General features: G+C 44.8%; 1 protein-coding gene across 3 annotated transcripts in view; it reads right to left on the reverse strand.

The window, feature by feature from the left end:
* Positions 1-21414, reverse strand: part of LOC148501671 (estrogen-related receptor gamma-like) — a 67465-nt gene that overhangs the window by 14504 nt on the left and 31547 nt on the right. Inside the window, exons 1-5 of one of the 3 annotated variants that reach the window (XM_088450145.1) lie at positions 20508-20530; positions 19492-19865; positions 6883-6999; positions 5496-5615; positions 5219-5380 (exon numbers count right to left, since the gene is read on the reverse strand). In XM_088450145.1, coding sequence (XP_088306271.1) covers positions 5219-5380; positions 5496-5615; positions 6883-6999; positions 19492-19865; positions 20508-20521 — 787 coding nt within the window. In that variant the 5' untranslated portion in view covers positions 20522-20530. Of the gene's footprint in view, positions 1-5218; positions 5381-5495; positions 5616-6882; positions 7000-19491; positions 19866-20009; positions 20144-20507; positions 20531-21414 lie in introns of those variants that run through there. The other 2 variants (XM_088450146.1, XM_088450144.1) reach the window with 2 other exon arrangements.

The raw sequence follows: 21414 nt of genomic DNA on the forward strand, positions 1-21414 counted from the left end.
AAGACAACTTAGATATTTGTCCCCTGAAGAACATAAACAGGGAGGTGTTTTATAGAGTAATAGAAGGCGCTACTGGGAAATATTTAATAGTAGGAGGATTTTAGGAAGTGGTTAAATAGAATAATAGGAAGAAGTTATAACGGGAAATAGTACAGAGTTATAAGAAAGTATTGTATTGAGTAATAGGTAGTTATAGGTAGGAGATATACAATAATAATAATAATATATAGGAAGTGTAATAGGAAGATTATACGAAGAGATTATATGAAGTTATAAAAGGGAGGGGTTAAGTACAGTAATATTATAATAGAATAATAGGAAACGTTCTAGTGTTGTTCTTTTATTGAGTGATAGTAGGAGATATAGGTGCTAATTCTAAATTGGAAACGAGGCAAAAAAAAACAACAACAACATTGCACCTTGGTAAAACCATGCTGTACTGCAGGTGGAGCAGATTGTGACATGTGCGGGTAGATTTACAGTTGAGAGAGACGTGTACAAACTCAAATAGAAATAGCAGTGTAAAAAAATATAATAAAGCCGTCCAGTATTTGTGGGCTACATGCAAAAGCAGCCGTAACGGATCCAAGAGGGGGGCGATCCTAACCAAGGACGATCTTTTTCTTCCACACGGCCGACTAAAGAGACTGAAAAGCAGTCAGTATTTACCCTGCATACATAGAAAATATATAATGTACTGTATTTGCATTGTAACATAGGACCTGATTCAGACCCTCTCACTAAGGCACGTTTGCTCGCTGCCGGGCGATTTTTGCTCAGTGCGCATGCGTATAATTCGCAGTGTGCGTGCACAACCCAGTCTTTGCAATCTGTTTTTGGTTGCTCGTAAGCCACTATCAGGTCGCTACTTTGAGTGACAGATAGTGCCGTTTGTGGGTGGTAACTGGGGAAGGTGTTTGTAAACGGGGGAGTGGTGTTGCGGACGCAGGCATGTCAGGCCGCCAAAACGCTGTTTAAAGGGCGTGCATAATTAGCAAAGTAGCATCGTTGTACACGTCACCTGCATGTATTTCAGGCAGCACTGATCGCTGTGCTTGCAGCAGGTTAAGGCAACCTCAAGGGCTGCGAGAAGCTCCGATGGCTCTCGATGGTCCAGATTAATCCTACATTTTCTGGAGATGACATGTGTTGCAAGTGGCAAGGGGGCAGCTATATACACTTGCGAGCGCACTTTGCCATACCTCGCTAAAACATAGTTGGTGTCCTTACGTGACGCACGGCGAACACTTAATTTAAATATCCGGCCCCTTTTTGCCAGAGAGCAGCCGCAATTTGCAAGCGGGTCTGAATGAGCTCCATAGTTTGTTCCAGATAAAAAGTTACTTGTTTTTTTGCTTTGCTCCCAACCCAGGCTCAGCCCCACAAGGAGAGGTTATATATAATAGGATTAGCTATAGAGAGGAGTGATGTAGGAGGACGTTATAAAGTATTATATGGAGTAAAAGGAGGTGTTATAGGAATGGGATACTTATATGAACTTATAATAGTGGATATAGAAAGAGATTTTTATAGCTGTATGTTAAGTTATAGGGATGTCCAGTTGAACATGCACCAGTTTGCGGATTGTAAAATAACTCGTCTGTAATAGGTAGTTTCGCATAGGCAAAATTCAATGAGGACGTGTCATCGGAACTGCGGGCTATGCAGAGTTGAATGTATGTGTAGATACTACTGTTTGGAGGTGTCTTTTGCATCTAGTGTTGGGCTGTTGCACATGTGCACTTTGTAGGTGTGTCTTTTGCAAGTAGTATTGGGTTGGTGCACGTGTGCACTTTGGAGGCATCTTTTGTTTTAAAATTGGGCTAGTACACATTTGCATGTCTTTTGCATCCAGTGTTGGGCTGGTGCAAGTGTGTGCTTTGGAGATGTGTCTTTTGCATTCAGTGTTGGGTTGGTGCACATTTGCACTTTGTAGGTGTGTCTTTTGCACCTAGTATTGGGTTGGTGCACATTTGCACTTTGGAGGAATCTAATTATGAGCTGGTGCAAGTGCACACTGATGATGATGATGATGATGGCTAGTATCACACAAAGGTCACACATCGGGGGCGTCAGCACTGCAATATATGTACAGCTCTGCATTTGGCGAATATGCGCATTGTTTACATGTACTCACATATGGCTATAATTTCAGTCCCACGCCGCATCATGTCCATAGTGTGGGCAGGGGCGTTTTAAGAGAGGAGGAAGCCTGTGTGCATTCTCCGTGCAGGGCGCCCTCCTCTCTGCCCGGCGTCCGGCAGCCGACTGACGCAGCTGGCTGGCCACCGCAGAAGCAGTAGACTCTACTAGATTGTGCCCGGAGTCAACTGCGCATACGCAGAACGCCGGGAAAATGACAGCGGCGGCCATTTTCCGGTGTTTTGTGCAGCGCTGACACCCGACGTGGGACCACGGACAGGTGAGTTTTAAATTATATGGGTGCAGGGTGTGCGGTGTGGGGCCCATGTGCCCCGCACACCCTGCACCCATTATAGATACGCCCCTGAGTGTGGGGTTAAGTAGTGTAATAGGAGGAATTACAAGGTGTTATAATGAGTAATAGGAGTTAATGTCAAAGTTTACATAGAATATTATGAGCTGTCATAGGGAGATGTTATATGGCATAATAAAAGGAGTTATAAATATCATTATGGAGATATTAGAAACAGGTAGTATACAGGCGGAATAATAGGAATACTAAAGGAAGAAACTATGAGGTATATTTACTATAGTGCAGGTTTTTAAAATTGGAGATGTTGCTCATAGCAACCAATCAGATTTTAGCTATTATCTTCTAGAAGGTGCGAGATAAATGTTAAGTAGAATCTGTTTGGTTACTATGGGCAACATCTCCACTTCTAAAAACCTGCACTTTAGTAAATATACCCCTATGTGTAGTTATGTAATGGGAATAATTAAAACAAGGAATTAAACACAAAATAAGAGTTTTATGAGGTAATACGAGGAGGACTAACACAAAGGTATAAGAAGAAGATGTATAAATTATAACAACAAGCCACATAATGAAATATTTGCAGAAACATATTATACTATTTATATTTAATGAACATACTTAGTGTATAGTTAGGTAGATATCTCTGATCAGCGGCAAATTCCACCTTCATCAGTAACCTTCACTGCAATCTGGGCGAGTGTTGTTGTGAATGTCAGCATGAACCGGGTGCCCTGTCACGTACCTCCATTTCTTTCAATTAGCTCCTCTTTGTGGTGTCAGCCTCCATTACCTGTCTCTCTCACACCAGGGCCGTACAATTGTTTCTTTATATATTGAGTGCTCCATTTAATTGGGAAATATTGGAGATTGCTATCACAGGAGGAGGGGACTGTGTGGTGTCACAAATGGTGAAGGGACCCTGAATACTATTCATTTGGAGATGATAATCTGTGTCCTTCTTGAAGCCACTCAACAGATGTGAGAGTTGATAGTACAGATGCCGACTCGGAGGGGAATCAGCGGCCACCGCAAGATGTCTTGTTAACGCGACGCTCGGAAAGATTCATCACAGGGAATTATTCATCCCACCCTGCAGTATTACTGCCCAAACAGAGTTTTTTTTTTTTTAACTTTAATTCAGGAACCAGCAAAAATCTGGAATTTTATCACTGTATAAATGTTTTATTTTTTTGCAATCTCCCATTGACCGGGATGTACTAAAGGAAAAATGCGGTAAAAACCCCGTTTTCTGGGGTTTTACCGCATTTCCATATGTACTAAGACCCGGCCGCACTTTTTTCGGTGCAGAGGGTAACGCCAGAAAAACCTGGCGTCACCCTATAGAAGCCTATGGGCTTCTTACCGCACCCAGCTCCCGACGATTCGCTGCCACCCCGCCGTCGCCCAGCGCTGGCCCCCACTCACCTGCTGTCCATGGTCACCGTCCCGCGCTCCTCCTGGGTCCTCCGTCTCCTCCTCCTAATCTTCCGGGTGCAGGGAGGATGAGGAGGAGCCCGGGATTTCCTGCACAGGTGACCAGCAGGAAACTCCCGGGGCTCCGAGTCCCACGGAGACCCCGTCACCTGGCGTCGGCTGCTTTGCAAAGGGCAGCTCTTATTGCAAGAGCTGTCCTTTGCGATACTAATCTCATATGTTAGTACATATGCGATTAGTAAGGTTGCGGTGACTGGCGGAATGGTCACCGCAACCTTAGTACATCCCGGCCATTGTCACATCTTTCATATCTGTCTTTTCATTTCTGACACCTTCATTTCCCTTTTCTCCTTCTAGGACTCAGTGGTCTATTCATCATTGCATAATTATCAATAGTCAGAATTGTTTTAAACTCACTACAAATTTAAGCAACCTCTCGGAGGCATTCGTCATGCCTCATTGCCTAAAGTATCACTTTCGAAAAGCTGTTTTTTTTAGAATTGTGATACTTTTCCCCTGCATCTGGGGTGACCATAAGGACTTCCTCACACTGCGCATGTGTCTTTAAAATTTATTACACCGCCGGCGTCTCCCCCTATGCTGACACCGGCGCTGTATGTAACCACAAACCCCTGTTCACAATTGCGAACTCCTGCGTACCCCATTGGTAAACAACAGAATGTATACGTAGTACGTCTCTAATGCCATTAGCAGAGGGCTGTGTCCCCCCTGGTCAATACATTTGTACATGCACCCCTTACATTTTTGGGAACTGCCTAGGGATAGGGATGGCCATTGAATGGTTAACCATCAATAGAGCCATCAGTGCTTTGTTTCAGGGGGGAAACACCATTAGTGGTCAACACTGCTTGGGGACCAGGAGGGTGGCGGGATAATCAGGGAAGATGGGGCAGTGAATAAGTGCCACGTTGTGGGGGGGGGGGCAGACCTATGCTTAGTTCCCACTGGTCTAGAGGTACAAATAAACCCTTTGCCACACTCCCCAGGAAAATCGCCACTTCCCCCATAACACCTCTCTACTGCTCGACACCACTGTTGGTTGCTAGCTATCAATGGTTGATGACCATCCTTAGAAATGCCCAGTAACAATGCATGACCATGAGCGGGAGGCCCACAAAGATGTAGTCACAGGGTCAAAAAATAAAAAAACTTACAGTATATCAAATTCAACCATCTATCACTTTAATGGGCATTGATTTTGCTAGAAAAGTATTTTATGTTTAAAAAGATATTTAGAATTTTGCTTCATACAGGTTTAATCAGATGACTAATGTATGACATTTATAGGAAGTATAAGGGCTGTACCTGGGACGTGTTTGGCCCAGCCAATGGTGACGAGCAGCTCGCGGTTCATGAGCTCACACAGAGTGGTCAATGTGCATAGGTTGCTATCTGGAAGATCAAGTTCAGGGCTGGCAAATACCTCCCCAGGCTCAACCAATATCAAATGCGACACCACTTTGTTTGCTGTAAGAGACCAAAAAGAATAGCGGGGCAACAGTGAGCATCTCCTGCCCTTGTGTATGTCACATTGTTCTACTGCGTCAACAGACTAATCTCTCTTATGTCCCCCAAAACCTACTTGTCTTCTTCCCGGGGAACGAATGATGGGCTGTGAGATAAGAGCAGGGATCTGGAGCCTCGACCTCCAGTGGACGTCTATACTTCTGTCTCCCACCTCGCACCCGATCCAGTCTTACACCTAGGAACAGGAGATATAAGTATGTCAACATAAACCATCTAAAGTGGCGACACTTCATGTTCAATGCTTTTAGGTTAAACGGCATAATGGGATTTGGGGCACTACGATGTGGCATACTATGAACTGTGGGCACTGTGTGATTTAGGACAGGATGTATCAATTTTCACATGAAAATCCTGATACATCCCATCCCCTGTGGTTGTGGGTATGCATGTCCACTTACCTGCCAGGACAGCTCTTCCATATGAGCTGTCCCATAGAAGAAAATACTTTAGCGTTTATGACCCGGGAGTCCTATTGCACATGTGCGGCCATCTGCTTGTGCATGCACAATCATGGGGCCTTTTTGTGTAAGGAAGTTTTGCTTTCCGGGGCTTGCTGCATACTGCCACGTCGCAGCCTCCTATAATTCTATGGGGCTTACTGCGCTGCAGGTCCGCAGCGGATATCTCCGATTTCTGCTGTGGATCCTTTTTAATACATATGGTGAGCATTTTTAACTTTGATACATCCCAGGTGAGGTGGGCGCACTTCAGTGTAGCTTAATATTAACTGGGTGTACTATGTGACATAATTTAAAACTAGGGCACTGCTACGGGGCATAAAATAAAATAGGTGTACTACTATGGGGCATAAAATGAAGTAGGGCACTACTATGGGGCATACAATGAATTAGGGCACTGCTATGGCGGATAAAATTAGGGTACAACTATGGGGCATAAAAATGAATTAGGGCACTGCTATGGGGCATAAAATGAAGTAGGCACTGCTATGGGGCATAAAATGAATTCAAACACTATTATAGGGCATAAAATAAATTAGGACACTGCTATGGGGCATACCATGGACAACTGCTGTGGAGAGAGGTGTCTCTACAAGCACTGGGGCCCCTTCAAAATGATGCCATGGGGCCCACAAAGTTATAACTACGCCCATGCCCCAAGGGCATGTCAGGTATAGTTCACCCATAATAATACAGAAATGGCACGTTTGCTGAAACCTCACTTGATATCCCCATCTGCATTAATTCCAGGTACATGAAAAGCCAATCCCAAGTCAGATATCTTTTCACTTAACCTGCAACAGCCTTTCAGAATTTGGATGCCTTTTAAAATCCAACGTACTCATTGTGATAGCAATCAATGCAGTCAATACTGCTGAAAAGTGTTTCAATAGGGTAAAGAATCAGGGGAATTGTCAGCATTAGAACCTATCCCCTTAAACCATTCCAAAGTGATATAATTGTACATGGCTCCCGAGCACGTACCTTCCTTCATCATCCCAACTTTCAGGCACTTATGGAAGCGACAGGCTTGGCAGGACTTCCTTCGCCTTTTAGTGATTTCACAGTCATTCACCACAGGACAGCTGTACTCGATGTTACCTGAGAAACAGACAGGTACAAAGCTAAAGGAGGGGTCACATGTAGTAATAGCAGGAATTATGGGAAGGTATATAGGATTAACCACATTTTCTGTCTGTGTTACCTGCATTGTACTGAATGTTGGTCCCACTGTATCAGTAGATTAGAAGTAGCGTGGAAGGTTCCCTTCACCCTCCATGGCTCCTTCATCATAATCTGATATAAGAGGAGGCAAGGAATGACCTAGTCAGTCACTGACCTGTAACTGACCACCTTGTGCATCTCATGCTCACAGGGTGTGATAGCCAACTGGGAGTAGGCTGTGAGCGAACGGGAGAGCTGATTACAGGCTGAGTAACATGGATGCACTGCATGTACCTCTGAAACAGGCCCAAAGTGTGGAAGGCCATTGACCATCGATGGTTTTGCCATTGATGGTGGGCATTAGATGGTTCTCCGCCGATGGTTAAACAGCAAGGTTACCAACGATGGTGACCATTTATGGTTAACCCACCAATGGGCATCGCTAATATAAAGGGGTTGCCACCTCCCTGTCCTAGGTGCTTATCCAAAGTAGAGAAGGCCATCGACCATAGATGATTACCAACCATCGATGTGTAACCACCGATGGTCGATGGTTCAGAGCCCTGCAATGTTTTTCTTTTCTTCCCTGGTTCTAGGACACGAATCATAGCTCTGCCCGCGGCGCGACCCACAAAGCCTTGCCCCCAAATCTGAGTGTCCAACTGAACAGCAGGCTATACTAGAGCAGGGTGGACCATCGGTGGGCAAAACCATTAATGGTTTCCTGCCGATGGTGACACACCATCGAGGTTAACCACTAATGGTACCATTGATGGTGACCATCGATGACTAACCCACCAATGGCCATCCCTAGTCCAAAGACAGTTAATTCTACTAGTATTACGTTTTCTATTAGCTCCCAAATTCCTATTCTTTTCTAGATAGTTGAATAACATTTTGCTCTAGTTTTGACACATATTATATTATGAAACTAAGGAATCTACGTATTAGTGTTATTGGGAGGTGGCTGGCAACAAGCCTAGGAGTCCTCCATGTTTAATGTGTACTGCTTATGCCAGAAGGTATTCACATAGCTCATTTATAATATCCAATTCTGCTTTGGTAGAAGAGATGGCTGCAGCATTGGCCGGACATGCAGCACTGACTACAAGTAGAAGTGTTATATCTTACTCATCTTCACCCAAACCTAAATTATAATAGAATACTTTCAAACACAGCTGCGATCGATGGTGTGTGAAATGTATTGGAAATGTGCTGGGCGATGACTGGGAGGGGACTATTTAGACGCACAGAGATGCACCATCTCATGGGCATGTTATGGGCGTGTGGTGTGGTGGGCACGACGCTGAACTGGATGCAAACTGAGCGCCTGATTCAGGGACGGACGCTAACGCCATCTCCGATACATCTGTGTACGCAAGGGATGCAGAAGAACATGCAAATGTCGCAAAAGCCTAGATTTGTATTGCGTCTGAGTACAAAGACGCAGCACCGGTCGCAGATCCTTTTTGACAATCGGCTCTCTGAGCAACCATATGGTCGTGCAGAGTGGCCGTGGGAACTGAGATGATAGAGCCATGTTTTCTGCGTACGGGGTCGCAGTCGACGAAACACACACCAATAACGGTAGCGACACGCCTGCAGTTTTGCCACCACTCACCGTTTACCTCCCCCAAATGCTCCCTTACTGTCAATCAAACTGCAAGAAAATAATCACTGCGACCGCCGACGGTAATGCAACTTGCATCCGCAGCACAACTCAGATGCATGTTGCGTCCATCTCTGAATCAGGCCCTAAAACTCTTCATCGCTCACAATGGAGGCCATGCTGTGATGGAGATTCTGCACCTACAGTAGCATGGGGCAAGTACAAGTTTCGATGGCGCGACCGATGCTTGCATCCAAAATTGCACCAAGCAGGATGTCGGACACACAAAATGGGCGCCCCAGTCCTTGCATCGTCAGTCGCACACTTGTGCACCAGGGGAAGGGCTGATACTAGCATTAGCATACGTAATTATGGCAAAAGACCCTATAGCATTTGCAGCAGCATGCAACTGTATCAGCCCCATCATTTCCCACAGGGACTATTGCAATTCCTTTCTTACTGGTCTTCTCTTAACCAGACTGTCTGTCACCCTTACAGTCTATTGTGATAGCTGCCGATTTTCCTCGTCAAATGTTCCTCTCCTACTGCTGCTCCGCTCTACCAGTCCCTACAGTGATTCATGTACTTTTATAAATCCAATATTTTATTTATTTATTACCAGTTATTTATATAGCGCACACATATTCCGCAGCGCTTTACAGAGAATAGTTGGCCATTCACATCAGTCCCTGCCCCAGTGGAGCTTACAATCTATGGACCTCATTCAGAGTCAGTCGTTGCGGCCACACGGTCGTACGCCACCGATGTTCGCTATACTGCGCATGCGTAAAGTTCGCAATGCGCGTGCGCAAACTAGCCGCTACGATCAGAAATTTCTCTCTCCTTGAACACAGCCAGGTCGGTAGTTTGAGTGACAGATGGAGGCGTTTGTGGGTGGTAACAGGGGAAGGTGCTTGAAAACGGGGGAGTGGAGATCCGAACGCAGGCGTGCCTGATTATGCGAATGGCGTTTTATGGGAGTGCATAATTAACAAAGTAGCGTCATGGCACATGTGACAAGGGAGGTTTTTACACTGACATGATCGTAGAGCTTAAGAGAGGGTATGGTCAACCTTAAACTCTACGACCAGTTCCGATGGTTCCCGATGGTCTCGATTAATCCTTATATGCCCGGAGATGACGTGCAATGCGTACGAGAAGGGGGCGTATTTATTTGTCATCCGACCGCTTCCTCCCCTTGGTCGGCCAACTACCGATCCGAACTTAGAGACGCAACTTGCGAGGGAATCATTTGCATATCCAGCCCCTTTTTCCGTACGACCGTGCAGCCGCTTCGATCGACTCTGAATGAGGTCCTATGTTCCCTATCACATGCTCACACACATACACATTAGGGTTAATTTTTATGTTTTGGAGCCAATTAACCTAGCAGTATATTTTTGGAATGTGGGAGGAAACCGGAGTACCCGGAGGAAACCCACGCAAGCACAGGGAGAATATACAAACTCCACACAGTTAGGGCCGTGGTGGGAATCGAACCCATGACCTCAGTGCTGTGAGGCAGTAACGCTAACAATTACACCATCTGTGCTGCCCTATATAAATTTCTTCTACTGCGATACAAAGTCATTACCAAAGCTGTACCAGCATCTCTTCCCTTAACCACTTAACTGATGGACATTTTTACATTTCATTAAGTTAAAAACATATTTAAATTTTTAGTGGAAAAAAAAAAAATATTACCTGTTGGTGTCCACCCCCCCACCACTGTCAATATGTCCCCATTGTTGTAACACTAATTCCCACTCAGTGGCATTACCACCTACCTACACCTGGTAATGGATCTCCCCATCCCATGCAACTGCACCAGATATGTGGTTAAAATTCAAAATATCTCCCAACTCATTCCCTTTGCTCTACCCAATATCTGTACCTCTAATCCACAACCTTTACCATTTACAGAACTTAATTTTACTTTGTTAAAAACATTAATAAAAAATCTTGTTATAATATAAAATCGTAGGTGCAGAAGTATACAAAAAAACGCAGAGAGAATCAATAAAAGTATTAAAAATGGTGCATTATTAATTTTAATAAACATAAAAAAAACTAGTGATACAACCAGTGTTATGGAGAACATATAGCTCATATAAAATGAGTATACCCATAAATTGACATATAAAATACACATTGCTTCATTGATGGTAATAGACAGATTTGTGGGGTCCGTGTTACTTCCTGGATTCCTGAGTTCTGGGATTCAGTTATTTAATAATGCACAAAGCACCCTGACCCCTCTCACCACTGGCTGGGTCACACTATGTGCAAAAACTCAATGTATAGGCGTAAAGGGCCCCAACGGGGAGATTCATAATGCTGTATACACACATATCTTCCATAGTGACAGTAAGAGGAAGACAGATGTAAACATGATATTGATGCTCATCTCCCCCCAAACCCCCCTTCCTCGTTCCTTTGGGGTATCTGCAGCTTATTTAATTACAAATGAGAATAAACAGAGAGAGAAAGTGGAGGAGAGGCAGCGCCTTGTGTATAACAGCGGCGTTTTCCCCCAAGGGGGCCGTGTTGGGATGTGGAGGGCCGCTCTGCCACTCAAAGGCTACACACACTAATGAATATTGACTGCTCTCTTTTGCCTGACGGATTCCTCTCCGGGCCCATGTATGAGGATGGAGGGGAGACCATCCCTGTGGAAACTTGCCCTAACCTCCCATCAATACTTCAATTAGCAGTTGTAGCCTCAATGGCAGCGCGAAAATTAAGGAGTTAAGCCCCAAATTATTCTTAATGAATGAAGTCGGGCCACGGTTGTTATTGCTAAGAAATAGGATGCATGACGGGTCAGGTGCAAAAGTAGAGATGCGCAATTCCATGGGATTTTTTAGGACAACATGCGCAAATGCACCTGCTCTTATGGGGGATGTAGTCAAAAGGTCGACAGTAACAATATCGATACCACAATGTCGATAGTTATGATGACATTGTTAAAAATATCAACAGGCAACTGGTCGGCATTCTCAGGATATTTAGGGATAGTGGAGAAATACTTACCTGCACGCCGGAGGATCTGAGGCCCTGATTCAGAGCCGGACGCTCTGACCAGAGCGCTCGCTCTGAATCAGGGCCGTCCTATTTAAATTTGGAGCGGCCTTTTGGACGCTCGCATAGCTGTGGGTTACCACCCACAGCTTATGCGAGCGTCCATGATGATGGTCGCGATGGTCAAGACCATCGCGACCATCGGGCTTGCGACGAGACCCTGCGGTAGGGTCACGCTGCCGCAAGCCCTGGAGTGATTTTGGCTCTATCAGTGATGTCAGTGGGGCCGGACCCAGACGGTAGGCGTTCCCATGGGAACGCCTCCGTCTGGCAGCCACGCACCTGGCACGCCCACCAAAGGGGGCGTGCTGTCAGTCATCATCAACAGCACGCCCCTTTTGGTGCGAGACCCAGAGTGACAGCTTGGCTGTCGCTATCCGGGTCTCGCGCATGCGCACGACGGAGCTCCCTCCATCGTGCGCATGCGCATTGGGGTAACATCGACCCGCTTGCGAGCGTACTGCGCTCGCGAGCGGGTCTGAATGAGACCCTGAGTTCTGACCCAGAGGTGACAGTCACATGACTGCCAGGACACAGAGACGCTGCTGCAGCTGCCAGGAGAGGGTAAGTCACTGCTGAACTACCAGGACGAAATGTCGACATTCTAACATGTCATCTACGAGGGGAAGGTTAGAGTTAGGCACAAGAGGGAGGGTTATGGCAAGAGATTAGGGGAGAAATATTCACAGGAACATCGGCGTTCTCAGTCACATGACCGCCGGGACCCAGAAGACGATATGTTGACACTCTAATATGTCGACATTTAGTACCTCATTCAGAGTTGGTCGTTGCGGCCGCACGGTCCTACGCCACCGATGTTCGCTAAACTGCGCATGCGTAAAATTCGCAATGCAGCTGCGCAAACTAGCTATTACGATCAGAAATTTCTCTCTCCTTCAACTTGGCCAGGTCGTTCGTTTGAGTGACAGGATGAAGCGTTTGTGGGTGGTAACAGGGGAAGGTGCTTGTGAACGGGGGAGTGGAGATCCGAACGCAGGCGTGCCTGACTATGCAAACGGCGTTTTATGGAAGTGCATAATTAACTAAGTAGTGTCATGGCACATGTGACATGGGAGGTTTTTACACTGACTTGATCGTAGTGCTTAAGAGAGGGTATGGTCAACCTTAAGCTCTACGACCAGCTCCGATGGTCTCGATTATTCCTTATATGCCCGGAGATGACGTGTAATGCGAATGAGAAGGGGGCGTATTTTTAGTCTTACGGCCGCATCCTCCCCTCGCTCGTCCAGCTAACGATCTCATCTTAACGACGCAACTTGCGGGCACTTCATTTGCATATCCGGCCCCTTTTACCTTACGACCGTGCGGCTGCAACGACCGACTCTGAATGAGGTCCTTAATCTCTATCTGAAAATGTCGACATTCTCACGTCGACATATCATAACCAACCTGATTTTACTGGGGTGTTTCCAAATACAATAAAGTGGGATGCTAATGCACTAAGCGGACAGCAAAACATCCTTGTGCACATGAAGGAGTATTACAGGTCAGCACTTTTTGCAGTTTAAAAATGAGCCAAATTTTTGTTTTACATTTTTAACCTTTTATTTATTATTGCATTTTCCCTTCATGTTATTGTTTCAGTAATAGTTGATATATTTAAAGGAGGATTCCAATGTGGACAACACTCCAGCATCCAGATCTTTTACTTGCAGCAGGAATCTCAGACAATCCGAAATGCAGCCCTTCAGCAAGCGCAGTGTTCTGTTTTAAACTGTTAACTAACCAACCTTAGAAAGCTCTCTCAGCTGAATGTATGAAGTCACTCTCTGACACAGCTGTTGGCTGATCCACATCACTTACTGAGCCTGAATGCATATATTTCATATACATCTCCCTGAAGATTAGTGTACCTCTGTGGCAGAGTCTTAACACATATATATATATAATTAATACCTCTTAAGAACAAAATATTTACTGACCAATTAACTTGATCTTCTCCCCAGTCATCCGCAAGATTCTATCACCAAAAATGTTCACAGTATTTCACTGGTTAACCACTGATTGACAAGATGACACAGAAGCCGTCTAATGCCTTTTTACTTTCACTAGCCATATTGAGCTTTCACACGCAGATCAATGAGATTATTCGACCAATTTAAGGCCTTGGCTGACTCACAATATAAAGATCCATAACCTTCTAAGGGGGAAAAAAGTGAAAATTGGACAGTTTCCAATATGTGATTAGAGAATACATTGTGTGTCCACCTATATCTATCACCTACATATCTAATCATCCACTGTATCTATCACATCAGCCTCACACCAGCCTTTTCTACCTGCATCTATCACCTTACACCAGTCTTCTCCACCTGTATCTATTACCTTCCACCAGACTATTGTACCTGTATTTATCATTTCACACAGACTCTTCCACCTGTATCTATTACCTCACACCAGTCTCCTCCACCTGTATCTATCAACTCACACCAGTCTCCTCCACCTGTATCTATCACCTCACACCAGACTCTTCCACCTGTATCTATCACCTCACACCAGTCTCCTCCACCTGTACCTAGCACCTCACACCAGTCTCCTCCACCTGTATCTATCACCTCACACCAGACTCTTCCATCTGTATCTATCACCTCACACCAGTCTCCTCCACCTGTATCTAACAACTCACACCAGTCTCCTCCACCTGTATCTATTACCTCACACCAGTCTCCTCCACCTGTATCTATCAACTCACACCAGTCTCCTCCACTTGTATCTATCACCTCACACCAGACTCTTCCATCTGTATCTATCACCTCACACCAGTCTCCTCCACCTGTATCTATCACCTCACACCAGACTCTTCCATCTGCATCTATCACCTCACACAAGACTCTCTTACACCTGTGTCTATCACCTCTCACAGACTCTTCCAGCTGTATCTATCACCTCTCACCGGTGCGTAACAGGGCTTTAATGCGCCTTGTACTGCCCCCTTTGCGCATGATGTGATGATGTCACACATAGGGGGCTGGGTCAGCCAGCCCCCGGAAGTTCTGCAGTGCACGGAGCGTCTAGAAGAGCTCTGTGCAACTGTATACACAGCAGAGTGTCTGTCTGTAGCCTCCAAAGGATGCTATGGGCGGCACTGTCGCAGCATTACTGGATACAGCGTGCTAGCCAGAAGCAAGGGCCATGGGGCAGCAATGGTGCCACCCACAGAGCCCTCTCTCTGTGTGTCGGCACTGGTCGCACACACCTAGTTACTGACCTGCCTCTTACAGATTCTTCCATCATCACATCTCTCCTCATACCTCTTACTCTCCATCGCTCAGACATACACCCAACCTGTCCTATTGTATATCGCTCTCCTACATCTTCCACCTCTTTCTTCTCTCAGTAGTCTATTACACATGGTTCTCGCTGTCCCCCCCAAATTCCTGTGACCGGATACCCATATCCCCCTCTATCTTCTCCGCCAGTAGTGACAGGGTTAATGCTGGGACTCCTGACAGTGGTGTGATCAAGGGATTTCTCTTCACCTATTTAGTTATGAGATTAATCAATAAAGATTTAATTATGTTGTTATAACCTCTGGCCTCGTCCATCAGGGAGATGTCAAATAGTATTGTGTCTGTCTAGATGTGGAGAGGGCAAAATGGCAGCAGGATCAGTGTAGAGTTACCGCTATAGACAGGCTGCCATGTTATTCAATGCAGTATTAATATTCATGACAATTCCCCATACACTTACTCTCAGCATCAAAAGTGTATTCGATATGACCAACATCTACTGATGAGAGGGTCTTATGTATTTTGGGCCTGATTAGGCTTGGATCGTAGTCTCCAATACGCATGCAATCGGGTGATTGCTGCATTCTGTGCATGCGTACGCATTGCCGTGCGTGAGATGGCCACCGCGATCGGCACTGCAATCGCAGCGACTACGCAGACCCATCGCAGAGTGATTGACAGTAAGTGCCATTTTTGCATGGTGACAGGGGGGGGGGGGTGGTCGGCCGAACGCAGGTATGCCACAGCGTTCACATGTCGTATCAAGGTCGTGCATAAATTAGCCACTGTAAAGCCATACGCAGCGTGAGGTCTCATAGCGTGCGTGGTCGTTAGCAATTTCTGAGTAAGGTCAGGGCTTGTGCAAGTGTGCGTATGGGTCCAATGGTACTCGATTGTACCGATGGTTTCGCTATTCTGCTAAACATTACGGATGTGCGTATGGTAAAGTGGTAGCCCTTATGAGGTGCAGAGTTTGCACTGCGATCGAAGTGGTTTGGCTTGCTATTGCAGTTTAACTGCGTGCGTACGCCATATTGCGATCCGTAGTGGACCAGGCCTGGGTCAGTACCTACTGGGACCATTTGGTCTAATAAAGAGATGAACGGTACAGCAGCAGTCGCTGTGTCTTCGTATGCAGTATCTGTGCTGAAATATGCAAAAGCCGGTTACTTAGGATGTCTGGCAAAATCACACTGCCGAGACCAGTGAAACTGTATCCAAGGACGCAGCCACTGGTTTTGTGACGCCAGGAAACAAGGCCGTCGTGCCTGTTTTCTGGAACACTCCCCATCGCCACCCCAAATGCCAGCAGCATGTCAATCATGCTGCAGCTTTTAGGGCACTGCAACCGAGATTGCAGAACCTGATTGGCACATGCGCAGATTAAAAAAAAAAAACATTGGAGATTTACGGAAATATCAAATTTGGGCCACTCCATGAAATGTCCCGTACGTGACACTGTAACGAAAAAGATATATAGCTGTGTATCTTTTCAGTTTGCGACATAGGTTGAAAAGTAAAATTATTGCTATTTCTCATAGGTTTTCTTAAAAATAATAACATAGGCTTCTAATATAAACAAAGAGTTGAGCTGAATTATCAAGTAAGTCCTTCCTAGTACCACAGTGTTGTAATGACAGAAACATGCTTAATGGGTCAGTCCTTCCTAGGACCATGGTGTATTAATGACAGAAACCTGCTTAATGATGGGTCAGTACTTCCTAGGACCACAGTATATTAATGACAGAAACCTGCTTAATGGGTCAGTACTTCCTAGGACCACAATATATTAATGACAGAAACCTACTTAATGGGTCAGTCCTTCCTAGGACCATGGTGTATTAATGACAGAAACCTGCTTAATGATGGGTCAGTCCTTCCTAGGACCACAGTATATTAATGACAGAAACCTGCTTAATGGGTCAGTACTTCCTAGGACCACAGTATATTAATGACAACCATGCCATAAGCCAGTGGTTCCAAAACATTCTTGAATCACAGCGCCCTAGAATATCAACATTTTTTTTAATAGCAGCCCAAGGCCAAAAGTTTCCTATTGAGAAGTTCTGCAATGAGTAATACATTAAGTAAATTGCGCCTACCTGCCATCCTTAGGGGCAGTTATGAGGGGGTGGTGGACAGGGATGTGCCTCTGTTTGTCCACATATTTTACGATTGGCTGCCAGCAGCACTGATTTGTCTACCACATTGACCATAAATAATTTGATTTGGTACTGGACCACCAATGGGTGGAACCGTAGCAAGTGCCCTGCAGCACCCCAAGGTGCCATAGCACCCTGTTTGGGAACCACTGTGATAATGTAATAATAATACTGACATGTTAAATGGACAGAGTATTATAATGGGAGTAATATGTTTAATGAGTGTGTAATTTCTAAGAGCAGATAGTAACACAGTGAAGCACATATGCAGTCAGGTGCATAAATATTGGGACATTGACAGAATTTTCATATTTTGGCCTCTATTCACCACCACAATGGCTTTGAAATGAAACAAACAAGATGTGCTTTACCTGCAGACTTTCAGATTTAATTTGAGGGTAATTACATCCAAATCAGGTGAACAGTGTAGGAATTACAACGGTTTCTATATGTGTCTCCCGCTTTTTAAGGGGCCAAAAGTAATGGGACAAACTAAACAATCCTAAATCTAACTTTCACTTTTTAATACTTTGTAGCAAATCCTTTGCAGGCAATTACAGCCCGAAGTCTGGAACGCATAGACATCACCAGACGCTGGGTTTCATCCCTGGTGATGCTCGGCCAGGCCTCTACTGCAAATGTCTTCAGTTCCTGCTTGTTCTTGGGGCATTTTCCCTTCAGTTTTGTCTTCATCAAGTGAAATGCATGCTCAGTCGGATTCAGGTCAGGGGATTGACTTGGCCATTGCATAACATTCCACTTTTTAGCCTTAAAAAAACTCTTTGGTTGCTTTTGCAGTATGCTTTGGGTCATTGTCCATTTTCACTGTGAAGCGCCGTCCAATGAGTTCTGAAGCATTTGACTGAATATGAGCATATAGTATTGCCCGAAACACTTCAGAATTCATTCTGCTGCTTTTGTCAGCAGTCACATCATCAATAAATACAAGGGAACCAGTTCCATTGGCAGTCATACATGCCCACGCCATGACACTACCACCACCATGCTTCACTGATGAGGTGGTATGTTTTGGATCATGAGCAGTTCCTTTCCTTCTCCATACTCTCCTCTTCCCATCACTCTGGTACAAGTTGATCTTTGTCTCGTCTGTCCATAGGATGTTGTTCCAGAACTGTAATGGCTTTTTTAGATGTTGTTTGGCAAACTCTAATCTGGTCTTCCTGTTTTTGTGGCTCACCAATGGTTTACATCTTGTGGTGAACCCTCTATATTCACTCTTGTGAAGTCTTCTCTTGATTGTTGACTTTGACACATATACACCTACCTACCTTCATGATTTGGCCAACTGTTGTGAAGGGATTTTTCTTCACGAGGGAAATAATTCTTCTGTCATCCACCACAGTTGTTTTCCGTGGTCTTCCGGGTCTTTTGGTGTTGCTGAGCTCTCCAGTGCGTTCTTTCTTTTTAAGAATGTTCCAAACAGTTGATTTGGCCACACCTAATGTTTTTGCTATCTCTCTGATGGGTTTGTTTTGATTTTTCAGCCTAATGATGGCTTGCTTCACTGATAGTGACAGCTCTTTGGATCTCATATTGAGAGTCGACAGCAACTGATTCCAAATGCAAATGTCACACCTAGAATCAACTCCAGACCTTTTACCTGCTTAATTGATAATCAAATAACGAGGGAATAGCCCACACCTGTCCATGAAATAGCTTTTGAGTTGATAGTCCCATTACTTTTGGCCCCTTAAAAAGTGGGAGGCACATATAGAAACCGTTGTAATTCCTACACCGTTCACCTGATTTGGATGTAATTACCCTCAAATTAAATCTGAAAGTCTGCAGTTAAAGCACATCTTGTTTGTTTCATTTCAAAGCCATTGAGGTGGTGAATAGAGGCCAAAATATGAAAATTCTGTCAATGTCCCGATATTTATGCACCTGACTGTATGTTATGTATAAGTGCTGCACTAGCATAAACCTCAAGCTATATAGTACAATAAATCTGTATTTGAATTGAGGGGATCTGCATAATGTATTTATACTTTCTGAGCCTGTACTGTCTGTACGTACAATAGTGCTTGCTCAGGGGGATTCCAGACACCTGTAATGCTCCTAATCATACACCTGCTAGTGACACTACATTCTTAATGGATGTTTTCCAGGATTCCTTTCATACATGATGTTGCATACAGTACATTACAGAATAATGAATATATTGTTATTTATTTTTCTGTTTGTCATTTACTAAACATGCTATCTGTATAAAAGCATGCACTCTATGGAGGAAAACCACAAACAGACATGTTGAATGATTAATATTATAAACTGTCACTATAGACCTTTGTCACCCGAATCTTACCTTGTATTGTCCGTTTAAAAAATGCTTTACAAGCCTCACAAGATGCAACTCCATAATGATATCCCGAAGCTGTGTCCCCGCATACCAGGCACAGTCGCTTGGGGACAGACCGTAGAACACACTGGATGGTGGAGTCATCTTCAAGTGATGGGGGACTATCTGCAAACAGCTTCTCCCCATTATCAGAAAATGCAAGCAATGCAGTAGGAGAGTCCAGACCCTGAGACTGTCCACCAACAGATAGGCCGTAACTACTGCTAGTGTCAGACATTCCTCCTGGGCTAAAATACCCTCCTGTGTCCATCTGTAACCTGGGGCTGGTCGGCTCTGCTTTGACCTGAAGGTTCAGATTGTGCGATATTCCACACAGAAACCTAAAAGACAAACCATAAAGATGTAAGGAAATGTTTAGGCCCTTACAGCCAACTATGGGCTTAATTCAGAGCTATACGATATTCTGAGGTTTAGCGATTATCAGTAAACTGTGCATGTGTCTTAAGTCGCAAAGCATCCATTACCGTAGTTGTGGGCAGCAACTATTTACTCTCAGTCAAGAAGCGTTTGGGTGAGGTAACAGGGAGTGACGGCACAGAACGCAGGCATGTCGTGACCATTTCGGGGGTGCGTCACACTCTGCGACTGCGAGCCCATATGCAAGGAAAATGGCGCCGTTGTCTCAATGCATCTCCTGGTGGCTACACATTTGCATATTTTCGCATAACAGCGGCGCACAAATTTGCAGCTGGAACGGCATTAGCGTACAACTCTGAATCGGGTCCTATGGTCATTTACAAACAGTGCATTTAGATACCAAATTTCATTTGAACCACAACAACCAATCAGCAATTCACTTTTATCTGTCTAATGCAAGATAGACAATGAAAGTAAATATCCGATTGGTCGGTATGGTTCAATGCAAATTTTTCTCTAAAGCAATGTTAAGTGAGCTCTATGTGTACAAAACAAAATCCTGCGGTTTATACAGAGCACAAGTTCTCAAACTTGGTCCTCAGGACCTCAAACAGTGCATGTTTTCCAGGTATCCTCACAGAATCGCAAGTGAAATAATTAGCTCCACCTGTGGATCTTTTAAAATGTGTCAGTGAGTAATGAATACACCTGTGCACCTGCTGGGTCACCTGAAAATGTGAACTGTGTGGGGTCCTGAGGACCAAGTTTGAGAACCACTGATATAGAGAATTACTGATATACTATTATATTATACATCGCTGGTTATATTAGGGCTTCATTTATCAACGAGTTTTATCATTCACAACTAGTGATTAAACTCGTTGAGTATGATAAGGGAGCTCCAGCCAATCAGTTCCCAACTGTCATCTGTTTGAAAAATGTTGTGAATGATAAAACTTGCTGATAAATGAGGCCCTTAGTATAAAACTCCATGCAAGTAGCAGCAGTGGATACTAAAAATCCACAGCAATTCAACATTTCTCTGATGCGGAGACAGCTGATCCGAAAATCAGCTGTGACCGCGATTTTTTAATCACTGCTACTTCCGTTGTTTGACTCGGAAGTGTTAGTGAGCATGTGTGAACTGGGGTTCATGTATGCGCACAAAGCTCCGATGCCCTGCGGAAGGAGCTGAACAGGGTCAGAGGGACCTGAAAGGATCCAATTCACAGCCTGGACCTCCTTCCAATAGGAAAGAGTGGGGGTCTGTGAATCAATACCATCTGCAGTTGGCGCAGGTCCCCAGTGTTGGAGCTTGATGAATTTAGTTCCCCATATATTAGTGCAATGCTAATCCCGTCATCAGGGCCCGCTCCCCTATTCCGCAGTGCAGAGAATCGCAGCACTGTGCTGATGGTGTGGTTCATGATTATCAATTTGCAGAGAATCACATCTTCTCACCCCTGCTGACCAAGCTGACCAGCTTTTCTTTGAGTATTCCAGATATTCTGG

Source organism: Taudactylus pleione, unplaced genomic scaffold, assembly GCF_031769625.1.
Source record: "Taudactylus pleione unplaced genomic scaffold, aTauple2 ptg000507l, whole genome shotgun sequence".
Taxonomy (NCBI): Eukaryota; Metazoa; Chordata; class Amphibia; order Anura; family Myobatrachidae; genus Taudactylus; species Taudactylus pleione.